This window comes from Antechinus flavipes, chromosome 3 (assembly GCF_016432865.1).
Source record: "Antechinus flavipes isolate AdamAnt ecotype Samford, QLD, Australia chromosome 3, AdamAnt_v2, whole genome shotgun sequence".
Lineage (NCBI taxonomy): Eukaryota > Metazoa > Chordata > Mammalia > Dasyuromorphia > Dasyuridae > Antechinus > Antechinus flavipes.
In genome coordinates, this window is record NC_067400.1 from 386,926,734 (window position 1) to 386,950,090 (window position 23,357).

General features: G+C 32.1%; 1 protein-coding gene and 1 long non-coding RNA gene across 2 annotated transcripts in view; one reads left to right on the plus strand and one right to left on the minus strand.

The window, feature by feature from the left end:
* The window catches only part of CCDC150 (coiled-coil domain containing 150), a 99,488-nt gene that overhangs the window by 62,658 nt on the left and 13,473 nt on the right, over positions 1 to 23,357 (minus strand). The window contains exons 6-13 of the mRNA XM_051985970.1: positions 22,265 to 22,394; positions 20,662 to 20,705; positions 19,479 to 19,571; positions 13,394 to 13,501; positions 10,115 to 10,239; positions 9,700 to 9,877; positions 8,696 to 8,764; positions 7,269 to 7,382 (exon numbers count right to left, since the gene is read on the minus strand). Coding sequence (XP_051841930.1) covers positions 7,269 to 7,382; positions 8,696 to 8,764; positions 9,700 to 9,877; positions 10,115 to 10,239; positions 13,394 to 13,501; positions 19,479 to 19,571; positions 20,662 to 20,705; positions 22,265 to 22,394 — 861 coding nt within the window. The remainder of the gene's footprint in view (positions 1 to 7,268; positions 7,383 to 8,695; positions 8,765 to 9,699; positions 9,878 to 10,114; positions 10,240 to 13,393; positions 13,502 to 19,478; positions 19,572 to 20,661; positions 20,706 to 22,264; positions 22,395 to 23,357) is intronic.
* The window catches only part of LOC127554446 (uncharacterized), a 40,865-nt gene that overhangs the window by 14,273 nt on the left and 3,235 nt on the right, over positions 1 to 23,357 (plus strand). The gene's annotated exons all lie outside the window — the stretch shown is intronic.

Sequence of the window (23,357 nt, forward strand, 5' to 3'; positions counted from 1 at the left end):
GGAAAAGTCCATTAGAAGAAGTAGCCATGTGAACCATGTGAAATCCTCCCTCACCCCACTACTTTCTGCTATTTTAAATGTTGGGTGGATCGTTTGTCTTCCAAGATGAAGATTAAACTCACTCACACTGCTCTCTGCTACTCCAGCTACAAACCACATAGTTAGTTTGGGATGAAGGTTAGCTTACCTTCTCTCCCCTCTGCCTCTTGGGAGGCGGCGTGGGGGGAAGGGCAACCACATAGAATTCCCCCCCACACACTAAGTGTGCTCCAAATTTCAAGAGACAGACCCGATTTTAAGTTAATTGATCTATAATTTGGTAGGACTGTTTCTAAAGATTTAAAGGATATTTTAAAGAATCTTTCAGATTCTTTTCTGTAGAATTGGGTATTCTGTATAAGTTTAATTGATTGTATCCTGAGGTTATGCCCATCATTAAAGGGCTTCTGAAAGTAATAGTTTTTCCTTGTTTTTTGAAAATAATTTCTGTTGAATAGATAACTTGTGAACTTACTGAAATCAATTATGTTATCAATATGAGGTTATGGTATTTCTCTAAGTTTAATATTTTTAAGAATCTCTTGGATTCTTTTATGTGATATTATGATGTTCTGTATAGGATATTCTAAAGTCATTTGAAGAGCCTCTGAAAATATGTTTTTGTCCTTTTGAAAATGTTTCTGTTATGGACAACATGTAATTTGGAATATCTGTCTATGTATTGGGTATCTTTAAAAGCAAACTGATTTGTATGTATAATGTTCACTTATGGGAACATCTACTTAGATATGAAATAAGTGAACTTACTGAGACAAATTCTTATTGTTATAAATATAAGGTTATGGTAAATATCTGTTTAGGTTTTATCTGAAACTTCAGCTAATAGAACATGTTATTAGAAGCAAAATTCTTTGGACTCATAATTAATGCTATTTGGGAGTTTTACAGCTCCATCCTCTGACAGTTAGTGGGATAATTAACTGGAGTAAAAATGAATTAAAGCTATTTTATCGTTGTTGAAAGTTAAGTTTTAACTGCTTATGTTATGGTTGTGAACCTGCACTTTTTCCTCCTGTGACTGATTTCTATGATCAGAGCAATGGTCAATAAGAAACTGTTAATGCAATTCCATTATGTCATACCTTGCTGTTTCCAGTCATTATATCCTAAATACTTGGGCAAATAAGTATTTAGTCTGATCATCTATTTGTTACTGGATATTGTGTGTGGATATCAAAGTTTTTTTTTTTTTTTTTTAAGGTTTCTAACTAATGAAAGGACAAAAGCCTAACTCATTTTATCTATTGGGAAGCTGCTGGTCAATTCATACTGGTCTCCACATTTTGTATCAGTCTGTTTAACCTTGTTAGATTTGTGTTTTTTGTTCTAGATTTCGGTCAAAATTACAAGTATTGACTTGCTTCTGAGACATGGACCATCAGGCAGCATGGCCACTCTCATCCCCTTCATGGACAGAACGTTTCCTGGGGGAGAGGGGGAGTGGTTGAATTATTGTTAAAATTTTAACTATCAATGTGTTTAAGACTTGTTAAAACTGGGATTTGTTAAAACTGTTTAACTATTGCTGTATGTTTGAGGCATTTTTAGGGAACTTATTGTACTAGTCTGTTATATATAGGAATTGTGATTCACTCTTGGGATTTATATGTGGAATAGTCATTTGATAATTTCTTTTCCGTATTAAAAAAAAAGGGGGGGGGGAGGAAGGAAACTGGTTGAAACTGGTCAGAAAATTGGGAAAAACTGATGTATTTTTCTTAGGCATTTCTGTCCTGCCCCCTATTTCATTAGTTCAGATTGAATTGGAAATTGTTTTAAACAGTCTTTTTCGTTTTTACTCCTGCTAAAATTTACTTAACTATGATTTTCTGGCTATGTTTTAACTTTGAAATCCTTTATTCCGCTGGAATTGCCCTGGCAAACTCATTTTTGGGGATTATTTGTTAAAAACAATCAGAAATCAGACACCTGTCCCGGGATTGGCAGTCTCTCTAATCTGTTTCTCCACGCCTGTTATCCCAGTTCCTTAATTAGTATTTCAGCAGACCTTGCAGTATTGATATACTAGTTCGGATTGCCTACCTTGGTCTAACTGCATAATTTACTCAGAAATCTGTTTCCTAGTAGCAGCTCCTGTTTTATCGAGAGGGAACAGGTGGTGCTACTACTCTACGCCCCACTTTTTCCCTCTTTTGGAGTCTCTGACAGACTTGAGGTGCCCCTCTTAGGATGAGCAGCAAGACCGTCTTGAGCACTGCTACTCAGAAGAGGCTGAGTTTAATGTACAAATGACCACAGATCTAACTGTCCATTTCAAACTGGATTTTCTAGCTGAGATACTCCCCAAACTGCAGAGGACCTGAACAGGGAGGTCCGTGTGTCTCCCTAAAGGAGGTATGCTGTTTGATACTAATAATTCTGGGGTTATCAGGGAGAGACTGGTTCTTGCCATAAGACCTTGCATGTTTCTAGTTTTAGTTTGGTTTATTTGCTTTACATAGTATTGATCAAAATTATGGTGCTAAGACCTTCTAGAGGAAGATACTTAAATGATTTGAATATTCAGAAGAGAGAGAGTATGGAATGTTATGCCACAATTCTCAGTCTCCCTAATTATCCTGACACAGTCCTGACTCAGTTTCTTTGCTTCAGCTCAAAGCTCAGTCCTGTAAAACCTCCCCTCCTTCTTTATCAGAATATTTGATAAGGATAAAAGATCTTATGTTTTAGAATATCAGGATGCCTCTCCCCATCCCAAGCTACCAGAATATCAGATACCATCTTATAAGATGCCTCTCCCCATCTCTGGGGTTCCTCCTCTCATGCCTCCCCTCACCCTGTCAGAACCGGAACTCTCCCTTAATACTCTCTAATCTCTATCTTGCCTCAGTTTCTCTGGCATTACAAGACACATATACCTAAGGCTAAAAAGTTGAAACTAAATGTTAAATTTAATTAAAAGCAAGATTTCTTAAAATTTTTTCACTTGTGACCCCTTTTCACCTGAGAAATTTTTAATGTGACTTCAGGTATAAAGGTATATAAAATAGGTATATAAATCAAACATTTACTGATAATAAATCATAATTTTACAACTTCCCCATTCAGTTATGAATGGGGTCATGAACCACAGTTTAAGAAGCTAGGGTTTAAAGAATACAAAAAGGGACCCCACCTGCAAAAAAAGAGAAATCTCATCATCCTTATAATGATAAAACCAAAAGCTGGCTAAATTGTTCACTGGTGTCTCTTAGTTTTCCCTAAACTATTGTCCACAGGGGAATAGTTCCAAAAGGCTACTTTGTTTCCAAAAAGGCTACTAGAGGAGGTAGTCCTGAGACTCATAAATATATTGTTCTCTGGATATATCAGTTTTATCTTCTTGGTAGACACCAAACTTAGAGGTTTGTGCATTGGTTTTTATTAGTATTAGAAATGGTATTTGCATATAATTCACAAAGCATCATGAAACAATGCTATATTGTAATTCTGACATATGTCAATGCAAGTTTACACTGATGCCAGAGATATTTAAATGAAAGAAATCATTTAAGAAGTTATGACAGATAAAGAATATGAACAGACAATTTTTGGATAAAGAAATGGAAACTATTTCTAGTCACATCATTATTATTAATCATTATTAATCAGAGAAATGCAAATTAAGACAACTCTGAGATACCATTATACACCTGTCAAATTGGCTAGGATGACAGGAAAAGATAATGCTGAATGTTGGAGGGGATGTGGGAAAACTGGGACACTGATACATTGTTGGTGGAATTGTGAATACATCCAGCCATTCTGGATGGAGGAATTTGGAACTATGCTCAAAAAGTTATAAACTGTGCATACCCTTTGACCCAGCAGTGTTACTACTGGGCTTATATCCCAAAGAGATTTTAAAGAAGAGAAAGGGACCTGTATATACACGAATGTTTGTGGCAGCCCTTTTTGTAGTGGCCAGAAACTGGAAATTGAATGGAAGTCCATCAATTGGAGAATGGTTGGGTAAGTTATGGCATATGAATGTTATGGAATATAATTGTTCTGTAAGAAATGACCAGCAGGATGATTTAGAGAGGCCTGGAGAAACTTAGATGAACTGATGTTGAGTGAGATGAGCAGAACCAGGAGATAATTATATACTTCAACAACAATACTACATGATAATCAATTCTGATGGATGTGACTCTCTTCAACAATGAGATGAACCAAATCAGTTCCATTTGTTCAATAATGAAGAGAACCAGCTACACCCAGCAAAAGAACTCTAGGAAATTAGTGTGAACCACAACATAGTATTTCCATTCCTGTTTTTGTCCACTTGCATTTTTAATTTCCTTCTCAGATTATTTTTACCGTATTTCTAAGTCCGATTTTTCTTGTGCAGCAAAATAACTATATGGATATGTATACATATATATATTTAACATGTATTGATCTACCTGCCATCTAGGGGAGTGGGTGGGGGGAAGGAGGGGAAATGTTGGAATAGGTTTTGCAAGGGTCAATGCTGAAAAATTACCCATGCATATATCTTGTAAATAAAAAGCTGTAAAAAAATTTTTTTTAAGTTATGACAAAAACTAAAAGTCAGACTTGTACAGCTTCATCAGAATATCCCAAATAGGACACTGGGTTTGAGACACTAAACTACTAGAATATTATGGATTATAAACATGCTTACTTTATTTTATAATTAACAACACATTTTTTGACGCCACAGATACCACTCTAAAACATTTGCCATACTCTATAAAATAAATAAAACAAAACTACATGATAAAGTGAAGGCTATTGAGAATATATGTCATTTTTTCCATGTAGGAGAAACTGTAGCACAAAGAAATGGAAGCTGGTTTTATGGTTAGAGGACCTTATTACATTTAATACTGGTTCTGATTTTCTACTCCATTATTTTGGGCAGATTGCCTCTCTGGACTTAATTTTCTGGCTCTGTAAAATGAAGGGGTTATACTAGATTGTCTTTAAGATCCCTTCTAGCCCCGAATTTATACTTTGATCTACTTTTGTAGTTTATCAACTGATAATAAAAGACTTTAGCTTTAATACTTAAATATCCATGTTGTCTGTTGCATTTGACTTGAGTTTTGCTGACTTTTAATTTCCTTTTCTCTGACCACTGTTGTGGTCACTAGGTATATAATTCCCTAGTTTCTGCTTTCTTCATTTTCTATATTATTTTATGCAATGATTAACATTTCCAGATTTAAAAATAATAAAATTGTTTTTTGTCAGGCTAGAAGATAGATGCACTACAATACAAATACAACAGACTCTGACAGTGACAATGGCCTTGCTGTTTCTTGCACAAGAAACCTTATTTCCTGATTCCTGCATTTTCACTGGCTAAGCCCCTGGTTTAGCATGTTCTTTGTCTCAGGCTTCCCTCAATTACTTCAAGTCACAGTTAAAATTTCATATCTATAAGAAGTCTTTTGCAGTTCCCCTCAATGTCAGCGCCTTTCCTCTAAGATTATATCCAATTTTGTTGTTAGTTGTTTCAGTTCAGTTTTAGTTCAGGATCTGACTCTTCGGGTTTTCTTGGGAAAAACACAACTGAACAACAAAAAATATACAATATTTCCTGACCTAGAAATATGGTAAATTTGTTAGAAAAATAAAGGCATTTGTCATGATCTGTTTTGATTGAACATGATGACTCTTTGGCATCACTGAATCTTTTTCTATCCCTGTGAGAACACATTCTATAATTTTGCTAGGAAGAGAAAAACTCAAGCATATTGGGGTCCTCAAACTATGGCCCGCGGGCCAGATATGGCAGTTGAGGATGATTATCCCTTTCACCCAGAGCTATGAAGTTTATTTAAAGGCCCACAAAACAAAGTTTTTGTTTTTACTATAGTCTGGCCCTCCAACAGTTTGAGGGGCAGTGAACTGGCCCCCTATTTAAAAAGTTTGAGGACTCCTGCTAGATTATATTTGAAAATTTGGGCATTTGCTTTTAATCTTGAAGTCATCCAAGGTCATCTCTTGTTGTCCTGATCCATATCTGGCCACTAGATCCAGATGACTATGGAGGGAAAAGTGAAACAGGTGACCCTGCACAGCCCTCATTTAAATCCATCTCACTCTCATGTCACTCTGATGGCATGGCCTTCTTCAAGAATGAAGGACAAGCAACAATCTGGAAGCACCTTTAATATTCTCCACAGTTTTTCAAAGATGTAGTTGCTCAACATTTATGTCTGCCAGATCTTTTTGAACCCAAGAATTTAAATCAACTGGGCCAAATAATCTGAAGTCAAGAGCAGTGAGTTACTCTTACTATCTCTCCACTGATCTTGGGTCTCAACTGGCTACAACCTATCTTTGTTCCATTTCTTTGAGCATGTAGATCAGTTTATATCTAAAGATTCCTTTTATCTGTAGTCAAAAGAATGTTGTGTCACTGTTTGAAAGAGCTTATCTCCTTCACAAAAAGCCATAGAATTCTTTTTAAAAATTGCTTTGCTATAAAAATCAAAATATTTTCAGATATTGAACTAATCACATGGAAAAACACTACTTTAGTGGCCTTAGAATAGCATACTTCATACCTAGTATTTGAGGGAACTTAAGCATATATTACAAATGAGTTTAAGTGGAGGGGATTTACTCTCCTGTTTATTTTATGCTAAAAGGCATTTTATAAATTTTTAATCAATATACTTGTTTTTCTACTGCCAAAACTTCTACTGGTATCTTTCCCTCTTCCTTTTCCCAGAAGTCTGGTCTATATGGCAAATAATATTTTTAATACAAAAAAGAGGGAAAATTCAGCAAAAGCTGAACACACAGAAAAATCTGAAAACATATTCAATCAATTTCTCATATCTTCAAAAGAGTAGGGTAGGAGTGTCTTCTTTTTCTTTGGAGCCAACTATTTAACTCTTCTCATCAAACTTCTGTAGACTTCTACTTCTAACATTTAGATAAGGGAAAATTATAAAAATAAAAACAAACTTCATTCAAAACTGTAGGAAAATGGAGATAGAAACGTCAGAAATAACCAAGTAAATACAATAGAAATAATTTTGGTTTTTTTCCCGGATTATTATCTATTATCATTACTTTCTTCCACTGATTCAGATAACTGACAGTTGGCTTTAGAATTAACCTAAATATTAACTTATTTATATTTTTGCATTGCAAAGGAAAAAAATCCACTTCATAAAACATGTCCAGTAATTACTAGATTAGACTGGTCTTTTAATACCTACTTCATGGTTTTCAGAAATTACTTTTTGGTGTTCCATTGCTGTCTTCCAATTCATCAATTGCCCATTCTCCTTCTCAAGAGCCTGTAGGGTACTGGTTAAGGCGCTCATTTCCTGCTTTAAAAACAAAAAGAAAACAAAGTAGTCATTCCAAAGCTAAGAACACTAACTTCTTTTTCTGATTCCAAGCCTTAGTGAAAATGGAAGTCACTTAATGTACTTGATCACTTATTCCTAATATTGAAGGTCTGAATGGCCCATCTGGGGATAGTTGTTAACAGAGTGTGTTAAAAAATAGAATGTACTCAACATATATTTGTTCAAATTAAATTTAAATATAATTGTAGCATATGTCCAAATTACAGAATGTAATAGAATTATGGAAATTATAGCTGGAATATAATTTGTCAGAGTTCATTTATCATGTAAATTTTTGTCATGTAAATTAAGGACAGAACCTCATGAAAGGCATGAAAACAATATGGTTCTGGGTTAGAATATAGTCTATTGATACTCATAGACAAGGCCAATATAGGAAACTATGAACAGGAGAACAGCAATTCACTTGTGGCCTCCTTTGGCTGCATAATTTCATAGGGCAGCAATCCAGATGGTAACTGGGAGATGTCAGACAATGTCTTCAATAGCTGGTCTTTATTAGCCTAGTTTTGTCTTTTAGGTCAGCTTTTGCTGATTTTTCCTTCCTTTTTTTGCATTAAAAATATTATTTGTCATACAGGCCATATGGGAAAAGGAAAAGGGAAAGATATCAATAGAAGTTTTGGCAGTGGATAATCTTATGATAAAAGTCAGATAAGAATTCAGAAATAGTTGGTTTTATTTCCATTCATAAATTTGGAAGCCAGTTACATTTGAGACAGAGAGAGAGAGAGAGAGAGAGAGAGAGAGAGAGAGAGTATGCCTGTGTGAAAGTTGCTCAATGTAAGACACAGAAAAAGGTATGTTTATAGATTAAATGATAGGTGCAAAATGTACAGATAGAAAACTAATATAGCTTCTCCCCGCCAAAAAAAGAGTTGGGTGCTGTTGGTTCTGGCTTTTACAAACCCTATAAAGGGCATTTTGGTAGAAGGAACAAAATAGTTAGTAAATTCTTCATACTTGATTCAGAAGCAATGATTAGACCTTGTGTTCTGATAACATATACCTTTAGTGTCTGAAGCTTAGCCAATCTTATGTTTCCAATAATTTCCATTACTTATGGCAAATAATTTCACCTCTGAACCTCTGTCTCCTCATCTATAAAATGACAGGGTTGGAGAATTTGGCTTCTGAAGTTCTTTCATACACTACATCTATAATGCTCTATGATCTTCTCCAGCACTACACCTATAATCGTATTGTCACATCTCTTTAACCAACATGTAGCAAAATCACACTCACTGATAAAGAATAAAGATCAATGATACCTTATTTTTCTTTAATTCCATTTCAAATTTGCTTTTTTCTTGTATTATGTCACTTTCTGTTTTCTTTAACTGTCCAAGAGAAATAGAAGAAATTGATGATTTTTAAAGCCACTGACAAGGTACTAGAAACAAACTATAGCAGATTATAGCATATCCTCTCAGAAAAAGTCAGGAAGGGAATTTATAAGACAGAGCAGATTTTATAAACCAACCCTGAAATTAAAAACACATACAGTTTCTTCCTAACTTCTCTGACTTCTCCACTATGCCTCAGGAAGATTACTATTGGGAAAACCTCATTATCTTTGGTTTACTAACTTGTCACTACCCCTTTATCCCTCTGATTGGAGGATGGAACACTGAGCTCCAAAAACTCCCTTTGAGGAGGAAGCTCAGATATTTTCTCATTTCTCAAATGGCTACACTACTCTGGGACTTCTCCATCTTACACCTCTACTTGGTACCTTGCTTCTTTATCGTACCTTTCCTGATTTTTTTTCAGTCTTTTCTTCCTTCATTAGATTGTAAACTCCTTAAGGACAGTGTCCATTTTTTTTTTTTAATATTTGTAGAACTAGCACTTTGTATAAATGGCACATAGTAGGTGCACAATAAATATTTACTACTGATTTGACTAAGATATGGAAGATATGGCAGTTCTCCTTTAATCCCCTACTGCCTTACCCACTTTAGAAATAATCAATTTTTTAAACCAGCAGTTTTAACTAACATACAATATAAAATTATGAACCACTGTTAACATTGATTGTTTTGCATCTGATCAACCAGCATTTTATACTGAGGCATTTTCTAGGTATAGGAGAAACAAATAGAATAAATGAATATCTGCAAAAATATATAAAATTCAAATTTCTTTAAATTTATTTTGCTAAAAAAAAATACAACTAGTACAATGAACCAGTCAAACTTATTTAGTAATTTTTACTCTTTTAATGTAAATTTAAAACAAGAATGACACCACTAGAAAATATGTCTGATTCTACCTCCTTGTGTAGATTCTCTCTTCCCTCCAATAGAGATTTTCTTTCTTTTAGTGCTACTTCTAGTTCACTTCGCAATCTAACAATAGTACACTCTTGTAGTTCTTTTTGCATTGCTGTTCTCTTTTCCATTTCCTTTGCTTTTTGGCTACATTTGCTGTGTTCAAGGTATAAGGCATTACTGCAGGGGTATAACAAGTTAACATGGAACAAGCTGGTAAGATTTCTGCTTTAAAAGAAATGTCAAATAGAAGTTTTTTGAACATGTTCATTCCTGAAGAAAAATGATGAAAATATTACAATGACAATGATTGGTACCATCTTTTTCTATATTTGTTAGAATGAAATATGGTTGAACAGAACAATATCTTCAAGAAAAATAGAAAGCAAAAAAAAAAAAAAGTTGAAACTAACTCACAGGTGTTTCTGAAGTTGGGTTCTTTCATTCTGAACATTTTGTAATTCTTTCACAATACTGGCCTTGGTAACATCCAGCATTAAATCTTGTTCTTGCAACTTTTGAGTCACTTTTTCTTGCTCTGCCTGGGAAGAAAAAGTTAAACGTGACAATAACTTGGATAAATAATCTGAACTTTTAGAGATGAGCTGGTAGAAAAACGAATGTTAAGTAGAATCTTGTTTTGTAGAATATCATTTTAATTTCATGGCTTATTCCCCTCCCAGAATTTTATGTCCCCAACAGTGTGCTGCTTTCTTTACATAATGTTTTTTTTTCCTTCTTGCCATCATGGCTCAATTTCTAAGTCTATTTTGAAAAGCACAGTATTCAATAATATCTCATATGATGATCATAGATAGCTACAAAAGAAAAGATCAGCAGTATTTAATCTCAGACCCCTTGACCTCAAAAATAACTTTTGTAAAATAGCCCCAAGCTTTAAATTGGTAATGTTTGTAAATTCAAAGGTATTTGCTTTATGTCTTAAGAGGCAACATGGTAAAATAAGGATAGAGAACTTTGAAACCAGAACTGTCTAGGCTCAGCCATGCTTCTGATACATACTAGCTAAGTGACAGGACAAGCCATTTGAATTTAGTGCTATAAGCCAGAAGTATCAAACACAAAGTCAGCAGGCCCATAGCATTCTCCACTACTGCCTAAATCAGAATAAAATATAAATTGGTAAATACTTAATAAAATAAAAATGTTATGTTGTTTTTTGAGTTAATATGTGACCTTCTGGTTTTGTGGCCCTGTTTCTATTTGAGTTTGACACCACTGCTCTAGGAAACTCTCTAAGACTTTTTAAGTTATAGGGAAATCTGCTTTGGCAGAAGGAGTTCACTCACTTGAGAGTTCCTTATACCAATAAAATAATAGATCTATCCATGTTTTATATACATTTAAAAACAAACCAACCATATTGTTCCCAAAAGAAATATCCTAATTTTCAAAATTAGGAAATTGATAAACTAAAAACTTTATGTCAGAATAACCATATTTCCTGTTTTGGTTGGGCTTACACACACACACACACACACACACACACAGCTTACTTAGACTTTACTAAAGCTCGATTATGGAAAAGATAGATAAAGGCTATAAGATAAAACAATTAAATAGATTTACAACATGTTGAATGACTCAAAAAATCATGTGAATTGTTCAATTACAATTTTTCAGAAGATCTCTAGTAGAATGTATGCCAAGCCTTCATACTTCTGAATATACTCTGTTGTTGTTGAACATTTTTGTGAGTATTTTGGATAAAGGCAAAAATGGCATGCCTATTAAATTTTCATATGATATTAAGCTAGAAGGATTAGATAACATATGAAAGGATAAACTTAAGATCCAAAAAAGATCTTGAAATGCTCCAGCATTAGGTTGAATCTGAAGAGATGAAATTCCATAGGAATAAAGGCAAACAGATATAAGTTGAAAAATATCAACCCCACTAAACTATCAACCTCCTAACATGGAAGAGGGCATGGTTAGAAAGTACTTTATATGAAAAAGATCTGAGAGTCTTAGACAACTACAATTTTATAAATCAGCAATATGAGATGTTGGGGAAAAAAGCTAATAAGATAGGCTGCAACCTAAAAATGAGAAGCTTTTAGTCCCACTTTATTCTGCCCCTGGTTAGATCATGTTTGGAGCATTTTCTTTATAAAGGACAAAGTTTATAAAAGATATTATGAGACTGATACTATTCCTAAAGGAGCAACCTGGATTGTGAAGGGTCTTGAGTCTTTATGTCTCATAAGAATCATTTTGAAAAGTTGGTGATATTTAGCCTGAGTTAAGAGTTAGTAGGCAAATAATAGCTGTCTTCAAATATGTGAAATGTTGTAATGTGGAAAAGGCATTAAGACTTACTCCATTTGACCCCAAAGAGCAAAACTAGGAACAATATATAGAAATCAAAGAGACAAATTAAGGCTTAATGTCAGCAAAAATTCCTAAGCAATTAGAACAACCACCCCATGGAATGGAATACCTTGGAAAGAAATGTTGTGATATACATTAATGGAGAAAGTGTTCCCATTGGTAAAATTGTAACTATATATAGAAGTACTGAAGTAAATAACATGGATATTGAACATGATAAAATAAGTGAATAAAGTTTTTAAGAAATGACCCACCACAGAAATTTACAAACTTAAAAACAGGCAGAACTTATTTCTACTGTATATAAAAGAGATTTACAGCATCAAAAATTTTTAGGATCAGAAAGAATTCCACTGGTCATATAATTGATCTTATAACTAGAAAGTAATCCTTAATATAACATTTCTGATAAGTGATCATCCAGATTCTGTTCAGAGATCTATAATGAAAAGAGAATCACCTCTTCCCAAAGCATTCTATTCTACTTTGTTATAATTCCAATTGATGGGATTTTCTGGAAAGAGGTATAGCATGTAGAGGGAATGACCAGAAAAAAAGATGTATAAAAGAGAAAGGACTTACGTTATCATTCAGTATATTTTTGAGCAATCCTTAATAAGAGGATATTTATTCTTCTAAGATAATATAATTTTATAAAGCACCAAAAGTATAAATTCTTGTTATGGGCCAGAATTCTGGAGAAATATACTTGAGGCAAGGATTCTTACAACAAGGTGTTAACTCAGTGGAATTGATAAGACAATGGTTATCTAGTTTAGCATGGTGATTAATAGTTCTCTAGTTCAGTATGATTGATTTAATCTTACAACAAATAATGATTCTCTAGTGATATAATGATTGGCTTATACTCAGCATGATGAATGCATTTAATTGTAATAGAGTATTTAAGAGGTCAGTCGGACCTAGAAGAGGACTACAAGAAACTTGAAGACAGAGACCCTCGTAGTGGCCTGTCCTCCTTCACTTCTCCACTGAGACTAAGGCCCATCAGAAGAGCTTCCAGAAAGCTAGCTGAGCCCCAGGAAAGGACACAGACTGTGAAGGAGACAATAAAGACTTTTGGAATTTCTCTGGCTAGTCTTGTGATTATTCTGCTGAAACGAAGGCTGGTCCAAGACTTCCAGAAAGCTAACCAGATCATTACAAGTTCTGATGTAAAAGCAAATGAAATCATTGTTCACAAAATGAGATGTTATAATTAATTTTTTTAAAATTCATTTTCATATTTTATAGTCCTTGCCATTCAAATATTCCAGTATTTGAGTTAATATGGTTTCCTGCTAATTGTATTAAATAAGTAGTTGAGTGTTAATTGAATACCTTTAGAATTGCTTGATGATGTGCAATGAGTCTGACATTCTCCATAGTAACTGTTTGAAGCTTGTTACTCAGATCTGAACACTGTTTGTTCAAGTGATCATTTAACACCTAAGCAAAAAAGATATATATTTAGCACTTAATAGGTTAATTTAACATCTAATAATTCATTGTTCTCAGATAATTCAAGGGTTTATTTTTTTTATTTGGTAGTTCTAAAGTTTTATAAAATATGTTAAAATGTTATTTAAAACCTCTTGAGTGGATCCACATTTAAACAAGAACCATATCCATCATTCACTAGACCAGACAGAAGCTTTCAGCAATTGACTAATTTTATATTCTTCATTATTCTAAACATTTGTCCATATCAGCAATGCTTCTGCAACAATTTGAGAAAAAAATAGATCAATTTTACTATTTACTAAAGGTAATTTTTAACATAGGCCCTTGAACTTTTTATTGGAATGTTTCCACAATTTTGAGAGGAATATCCAGAGTTATTCATCCTAAAGAACTGAATTTCTCACATTCTTTACCACTAATACCTGTATTAAAAATGCACAATGAAATCCTATTCCACAAGATTAATGTGTTTAAGAAAAAATACACTGGCAATATAATATAATATTGAACAATAGTCATACTTTTATTTTTGAACACTTTAAAATTTTATTCTGAAAAAAAAGATAGGGTATTTTTTCTTATTACCTTTAAAAACTATTTACTTTTGATACTGCATTTATTCCTAGCAAAAATTCAGATAATGACCGTTTATATCATTAGATATTTTGAGCAAAGAAGAATGTTAAATATGAAGAGACAGTGGGGAAAAAATAGGCAGTATATAAACAAGCAAAAGAACAAAACAAAACAATTTTTAACAACTAATTTTTCTTTTGTCTTCTTAAAATACAGGGGAAAATGAAAATAGAAATGAAAGATAATAAAAAAAATTAATAAAAAATGAAGAAAAAATGACAATATAGAGAACAGAAATTTTTAAAAGATCAACTGAAATAGCTAACACTAAACATGATAGGTAAAAACAAAATTGCAGACTTTTTAATTTAGATTATAATCACAATTTATTATTTTATTATAAATAATTATTTAATAATATTTACTTTATAAAAGCATATATATTTGAAACCACAATCTAGCACATTTCATTGGAGAAAAAAATATAAATAGGCTTTATACCTCAATGCATGAGAGAAAGAATAAAACAATAAATGATCCTAAGGAAAGTTAAAAACAAAACAAATTATAAAGGCAAGTACAAATATAAGTAAAATAGAAAATTAAAGAATAATTTGGTTGACAAAATCTAAGACTAATGAAATAAATATAAAGACAAACTACTGGCAAATTTAACAAAAAAAGAGAAAATTAAAATCCTTTCAAATAAAAAAAAAGAACAAAAAACATAGCTTAGGGAATTCAATACAGCATATTCTAACAAATTAATATGCTGTATTGAATTCCCTAAGCTATGTTTTAACAAATTAGACGATTAGCTGCAAATATATAAATGATCTAAGCTGTTCCAAGAATAAATCAATAATTTTAAAGAGGCAATTCAGAGAAAACAAGTAAAACACATCATTAAAAAAACTATCTACAATACTCTGATGGATTTTTACCTTAATAATTGAGAAGTTTTCTATAATATATCAGAATGCACCAATCTCTGCTCACTAATTTTGTATGACACTTGTTTATTTCTTTCCCAAAATTCAACACAGGCAATCCATACAACATTCTGGAAGCCTACAAATTTTTCTGATAATACCTGAGCAACAGGAGAATACTCTACTTATTGCCAACTTTTTCCAAGTGAACAACTCTTTTTATCATACATATCTTGATGTTCCTTATTCCTAGGAATTATATGATAGCACCATCCTGCTCCTGTTCAAATCTGAACTCAACTCACTGTCCAATTATACTGTTTGAATCCAATATACATATTAGACCCGTTTTACAGGGTGTCACACATCCAAATGCATGTTAAAATATGTTCCAGGGATTTATCCATTTGGTCTTTCCTGTATGGATAGACTGGCTAGACTCCTTGAAATGAATATAGATCACTTCTAGCAAGCTTTGTAAAATCCTGAAGTTTGTTACCATTAGTACAAAGTCATCTGCAAACAGCAGTATTTAGAAGGTCTCACCATCTATGAGAAATCATAAGCTATCCCTCTTCAAACTCAGTTCTGCAGTGGTTTTCTTCAATAAATACTTTTCATAAAGCACATGTGTGAATTCACATATGTGAATACTTTTCACAAAGCACATATTTCCATAGTTTATATCTGATATTTGTCTTATGATATTTATACCATTTATAGTGTTACTTATATTATTTATAAATATTTATATTATTATTACATCTTTCAAGGAATTCTAAATGATCTAGATAGGAGACATTTTATTGTAAAAGAAAAACCCATAAAGTGGTGCTTTGTTCTGCTAAAAACAATTTTTCATAATAATCAAATAAGGACAATAAGTTCTTATATTATCTACATCCTTCAGCTAATTGTGATGTAATAAAAATTTGGTCCACTGTTGGAATGTCGCTTATAAAAGCATACTTATCCCTAATAATAGCCTTATTTTTGTATGTATTCCTCTTTTAAAATTTTTGTATAGATGCAAGAGTAGGCAGATACATTGGTAGTAAACTTTCTCCTGATCATCTTTTTCAGTATAACATTTTGCCATTTTCTTATCCTCCAGATACCTTATATATTGATCCCTCAATATACTCAGAATTGTTTCACCTCCAGCATATATTTCTTCTTTATATACATATGTACGTCAGTCTTTTTATTGGCTTTTTTACTATTTTTTTGTTGTTTTTAGTGTTTTCTTTCTTTTTAATAAACATGTCTGGGACTGTCATGTTCTGTACAAATTAAGTGGTCCAACTAGTCTTGACAGGGAAAATTTTGTTTAAATGTTTTGGGGGTGGGTTGGCAAATATTTTCCCTTTTCTTTTTCTTTTTCTTTTTTTTTTTGTAGCTCTTTCATTTTTATCCTTGAATTCTTTTGGAGTGACTTCATTTAGTGGAATATCTTATTAAGCTTTCTTTAAATTGACTTTATCTGTCACTCCCTGTGTTTTCTTCATGAAATCCTGATCATAATTATCCATTATCATTGTATTAGTAATGAGTTTGTATTTCAATATACTGTTGCCTTTGGTAGTCATCTTTTTCTCTTCAACAACTCAACTACTGACTTGATGACTAACGTCATTTCTGGATATTGAATATATCAGATTTAAATTCTTGAATAACATTGTTAGAATCAGTTTCAAATTGCTTTAATTGTTCATTTTCCCCACTTTTTATTTTCATTTTTTTCAGGGATCAGTAGTTTCAATTGTATACTTATCTTTTTTTCTCATTCTTCTTGTTCTTTTAAAAATTCTTATCTTATTTCTAACGAGTTGATGAGCTAACTACATACAGCTAACTCGGAAGTAACATCCAAAACCATAACAAATCTCTTCCCATTTGTTAAATTATAAACCATTTTTTTCTTCATGGTATGATTTTGTGCTTGCCAAATCATTTTGGCTAATGAGTACTCATTTTTTTTTCAAAGAAAAATATGATATAGTGGATTCATGATATAATGTCATGTCTTCTGTATGATATATGAGTCTTTATCCTCTTCCATTCCTTCTTGCTGAATTATACTTTCCTATATAGTTCTTTCTCTCCCCACCTTTCCCATCTTTGCAAGAGTCAACAAATGTCAGAGCATTCTTTGTTGAATTTCTCTACCACTTCAGCTTCAGCAACCAATATTGGTACCTTAGCTGCCATCACTTTCATGCAGAATGCTATTCAATACAAATACACAGATGAATCAATAATCTCAGTAGTGTGGATATTTGAATGATACAAACTACAATTTGCCTCTTCCTGTCCATCCTGTGTGACATATTTTCATGTTTTCTCATCTCTGTAACATCTCTATCTCTGTAACAAATAGGAAACAGAGACTTTTGTTTCTTTAATATCCCAAGAATATCAGTGGAACAATGATGTATTTTTTACATCTTTGAATCAACTTTGGGATAGTAAACAAAGTATCTTTTATGAAATATCCAGCTTTAAAAAACCTACCTGTTCCTTTCACCTATCCCCATCAAGGATGCTGTCAATATATGTATATATTTTTTAAATTGTGTAGATGGGGAAAGCTAAGTGGTGCAGTGGATAGAGCACCAGCCCTGAGGTCAAGAGGACCTGAATTCAAATCTGACCTCAAACATTTAATACTTCCTAGCTGTATGATCCTTGGGCAAGTCACAACCCCTATTTCCTCAAGGGAAAAAATTATGTAGCTGGGCAAATAGACATATAGGTTAGAATATATTTATGCTATCTTGGTCATTTAAAAAAATTAGTAATTAGAGGCTGAGATTATTCCATGTCTTTGCCATCTTTGCCTTTTTCAGATACTATGAAAATAGATCTTTCATCACCCTCAAAATTAACACCTCTGGGTATGAATGTTTTAATTTTATAATAATCATAAATTTCAAAACACATTAAAATTAAATTAAAAGTAGGCATCTATTTTGCATTTTCTTCACTAAAAAAAGACTAGTCCTAAAACAGCAAAGTTTTTACTATAAGATAATCAAATCAAATCTTGCCAATAGAAAGCTTCTATGAATTTTCAATTATATTTTTGGAGGTTGTCCCATTTATAAATAATTATTTGGAATACTGTATGCTACTCAAATAAATAGAAAAAATACATATGTTTGCATTGTTTGTTTGCTGCATGGGATACAAAAGAAAAAGAATAAACAGCTCTTGTTTACAATCTAGCTGGATAGACAAAATACATGTAAATGAAACTTAAAATTCTGTAGGAATTTAGAATAAGTAGAAAGTAATTGGAATGAGCAGGCAGTTTATTGATAAAGAAATTTAAACTCAATATCGTCACATGAAAAAATACTCCAAATCATTATTGATTAGAAAAATGCAAATTAAAACAACTTTAAGACATCATCTCCTACCTATCATATTGCCTAAAATTAAAGAAGCAGAAAATAATGTTGGAGAGGATGTGGAAAAACTGGAACATTAACACATTGTTGGTGAAACTGTGAACTGATCCAACCATTTTGGAGAACAATCTGGAATTATACTCCAAAAGTTATAAAACTGGGTATAACATATCAATTCTACTATGAGTGCTGTTACCCAAGGTGATCAGAGAAAAGAACCTATATGTTCTAAAATATTTATAGCAGCTCTCTTTGTGGTGGCAAAGAATTGGAAATCAAGAGAATGCCCATCAATTTCAGAATGGTCAAACAAATTATGGTATATGATTATGATAGAATGCCATTGTGCTGTGAGAAATTATGAATTGGTAAAACTTGGAATTAATTTTTTGAAATAATGAAAAGTGAAGTGAGCAGAATCAAGAGAATGTTGCATATAGTAATAGCAATATTCTTTGAAGAATAATTGTGAACAACTAAGTTATTCTCAGTATCATAAATAATCAAATCAACTATTAAGGACCTAGGAAGGAAGATGCTATCCATCTCCAGAGAAAGAACTGATAAATAGAAGTTCATATAGTATATATTTATAAATCTGTGTCAAATAGTGGTAGCCTCCTCTAGTGCAGGGTGGAGAAGAAGGTATATAATACATAATTCAAAAGGTTGCAAAAATAACTAAAATTAATTTTTAAAAAGAAAGTAACTGGCAGTTAAATTCTGAGAAGTCTTTATGGAATTAGATTTTGGGATTGTGCTGAATTTGCATAATCAGCATGAATGGAATTTAACTAGAGATAAATGAATACTAATCCCTGGGCACTCTAATATAACTAATCAAGAAAAATTCTGCCATTTTTACTTGTGACATCTTGAGCAAATACTTAAGTCTTTGGCCTTCAGTTTCTTTATTTATTAAATGAAGGAGCTAGAATATACAACTGCTGGGGACTCTTCCCACTTTAAATCTATGACACTATGAGCCTAAGAAAAGGAAAACTGAACAAGAATATTTTTTAAAAAAGCCATTCTAATTACCTGTACTTTTCTTGCTGTTTCCCGAAAGGATGCCAATTCAGACTTTAAACAATTATTCTCTTTATGCTCTTGACTAAAAGACAAATGCAAAGTCTAGAAAAGAAAAAACAAATAAAATTTCTTTCTTGACATGTAAAGGATTTGTTAAAATTTACCTGTTCATCTTCAAAGCCTATATTTCAGGTGTTATTCCTACTGTTATAAGATATATACTTTTACCACCATTTCAGGACTAGTTAAATCTTACTCTATACTCAGGAATTATCACAAAAAGATTTCTTAGGTTACTGTTTTAAAAAGTTTTGTGAAGAATATGGATAGCCACAACCCAATTCTCTATTTCTAAATTATTTATGAAATAGTTCACTCAGTTATACAAAGATTTTAGAATCCCAACTGGGGGAGACAATTTTACAGTTGATTTAACTAACCATCCAATTTTCATCATCCTCCATAATTTTTAAACTCTAAAAATAAGGTTTTATACTTTTATGTAACTTGTACATATAGAATCCCTCATCTTATAAATTCTAAATCCCAATGAAACCAAGATCTCTTTCCATTAAGTTTATATGTAAATGTAGGATTTAAATTAATACAAAGAATGAAGAAAACAAAATTATTCACTTAAGAGAAACAACTGAATAAGGAAGGGTAAAATAATCTGATTAAAAAAAAAAACACAGGTTCTTTTAAAGATGTGACACTTGGGAAGGAAAAAAAACCCAAAACACAAACTCTCAAATCTCTTAAAAATGAAGATAGAAATAATGAGTAAATCCTAAAAATGGAAAATTACCATTCTGTAACTCAGGAGAGAACTGTCTCACAAAGGTAAAAAAGATATATATCAGTAGTTTCATTTCTTAACATATGGGGAGACTTAAAAGTAGTGGTATTTATTGCATTTCATTGTGAAATTCTGATTTGTGGACTACTGTGAAATTTAGTAGATAATATAAGTAGACCTATCATTTTGAAATCATAACTATTACGTATACATATGTTGTTAACCACAGTCCTGAATGCACTTTGATCACATATTAACAGTTAGAAGGCTATTTACCAAAGTATTTGTTAGGAGATTCAGTAGAAATAAAAGCAAAGGCTAAAAAGAAAATCAAAATTACTTAGTAAAGGGAAGAAATAAATACCCTTTCTTTTCTAATGATTTGCAACTTGCCTTTCCATCTTCAAGTAGCTGGGAAATGATGCCATCTTTGGATCCTAAAAAAAGAGATTATGTAATTTTCACTAATATCTTTGAGTCAAAAATATCAATAATACTTTTCCTCTGAAAATTCCTTTCTAAAAATTCTTTTGAAATAAGAATTTGGAAGATATTTGTAATCATATTTTTAATGGTTGGAAATGAAAAAGAAAGTTACTAATTGCTGCACAATCTATGCAGAAGGGAGCATGCTCTACAAGCCAGATTTTTAAATTATCAGTCTATTCACTAGGACAATTTAAAAAAAAATATTCTGCAAGGGACAAACCCTTCACTTTAAACAACAATTTGGCTGAACACTAGAAGTAAAATCAAAGTTCTATTATTGATGTCTGCTGTTCATAGTACCAAATAACATAAGACAATTTAAAAATCTCCTCTTATTTCTTGATAGAAAACACTAACTTTCTATCTGTCATATTGTTCTATCTTTTTTGGATTCCATTTTTTTCTGAGAGGTATGACTATTTTTGAGAGAAAAAATCCAAGAATATGTTTAATTTTGTTCTAACAAGATGATATTTTTTAAAAATCGGTACTCATTAAATCCATTTCACTGATTCTAAATATCTTGAAAAAACTAGAACAAAGTTTTCTTAATATGTGTGCAAACAATTAGGTTTAAGACTTAAAATCATACTATCACTAGGAATACTAAATCTTAATTCTGAATAAATATATTTGGAGTATATGAGGATTCTGAGAGATATGGAGTTAAAATTTGCTTTTATAATTTATGGGAAAAGTAAGTTGCTAAATAAACAATATAAATAAGATTGAAAAGAAATGTTTAGCTTACTTTAAATAATTTAGAAAAACTTTTATTTCCTTATTAGAGTAAACAACCAAAGCAATCCTTTGTTAGCTTAATTGGTAATTACTACATATACATGGAATCACAGAATTTGAGAACTGCAAAGGATATTAACAGTTATTTAGTGCAACTTTTTATTACATAAAGAAACTGAAGTTTGGAAGAACTGACATCTTCAAAAATCATAAAATTTATCTGTGAAATAAAGAAAGTAAAGATCTTTCTGAAGAGAGAATAGTAAATTTGGTTTTAAAAGCCAAGAATTCATATCCTGGCTCAACCAACAACCAAGTTATAGCTTATCCTAGAGGCAATCAAAACACTAGGCACTACAGTACTAAGCATTTAATAGGCAATTGGTAAGTACTTGCTGATTGATTGCAGAGTGATCTTAGAGGTGAAGTGCAGAGTGATCTTAGAGATGAAGTGGTGTATATATATATATATATATATATATATATATATATATATGTTTTAGGATATAGCTATATTTTATAACATGACTAACATGAAATATATATAACAGTGAAGGATGAAGAAGAATGAAGAACATTGAGGCAAAGGACTTCAGGTCCATGGAAAAATCAGAAAATAGTGATCTCTTTGAAAATTTTAGATCCTTTATAAACACAAAAGCCATTAGTAATTTAACTACTTCAAAAATCTTGTAAATTCCAGATTTAGTCATGACACTTTGAAGAACTAATAAAATAGTAAGATTTCTAAATTTTCTTTTCATACTTAGTTCAGTCCTCAGCTTTGCACACTCAGACTCCAGTTGTGCTGTTTCTTGCTGTTCCTGATGTAATTGTTCTTGAGTAATCTCCACATTTTTTCTCAAGGTTAAACAATCTTGTTGTAGAGCTTTTACCTGAGTTATGGAAATTTCATTTTTGTGAAGTGAAAAAAAAAAACAATTTAAACGATTGTAGGGAAATTTCAACTCTAACATTTTTAATAAGCACTCTGTAGTCATGACTTTCTACAAACTAACAATAAGACCTTGAGCACGAAGTCATTGGTACCTCTCTAGATCTTTATGTCTTCATTTATAAAATGAGGGGGACATAAAAGATAATCTATTAAGTACTTTCCAGCTTCTAAAATGTGGGAAATACAATAAATGTATAGAATATGCAGTAGCTAAAGATATGAATAGAATCCAAGGTCTATGAAAGGGAAGACCTATTAGATCACTATTAGGAGGTAACACAGTAGATTGCTGTGCTGAAATTGGAATCAGGGAATACCCAAGTTTGAATTTTGCTTCAGATACTTGTGATTCTGGGCAAGTCTTATAACTCCTTGGGACCCCAGTTTCCTCATCTGTAGAATGAGGAGGTCTCTTCTTGCTCTAAATCTATGATCTGAGAATGAATGATCAAATTGCAGAATTAAAATTATTTTTCTAATCCTATCATAATAAAAAAACTAATATTTCTATAGTGCTTTAAAGTTTACAAAATACTCTTCATACATTATCTCATTTCATCATTTTCCCCATTTTAAAACTGAGGATACTGAAATCCAGAGGGTTAAATGACCTTAGGGTCTAACAAATATTCTAATTTTGGGGAAAACTGATTTTAAAGGGCTCAGAAGAAAGACAGATAGGTGGACATGGACTAAAGTGCTAGAGGGGAAGTCAGTTCAACAGGAAGGGAAGATGTTCAAGAATGAAAATCTGAAGACAAAAAGGAATCACTTCTAATAAAGAAAGTGAGATATGTTTGAAAACACTTATCTGGAAGCAGAGGGAATTCACAAAAACAAGTTAGATTTTAAAAATACACAGAAAATGGAAGGAGGGCCCAGCAACAGAAGGTGAATGAAC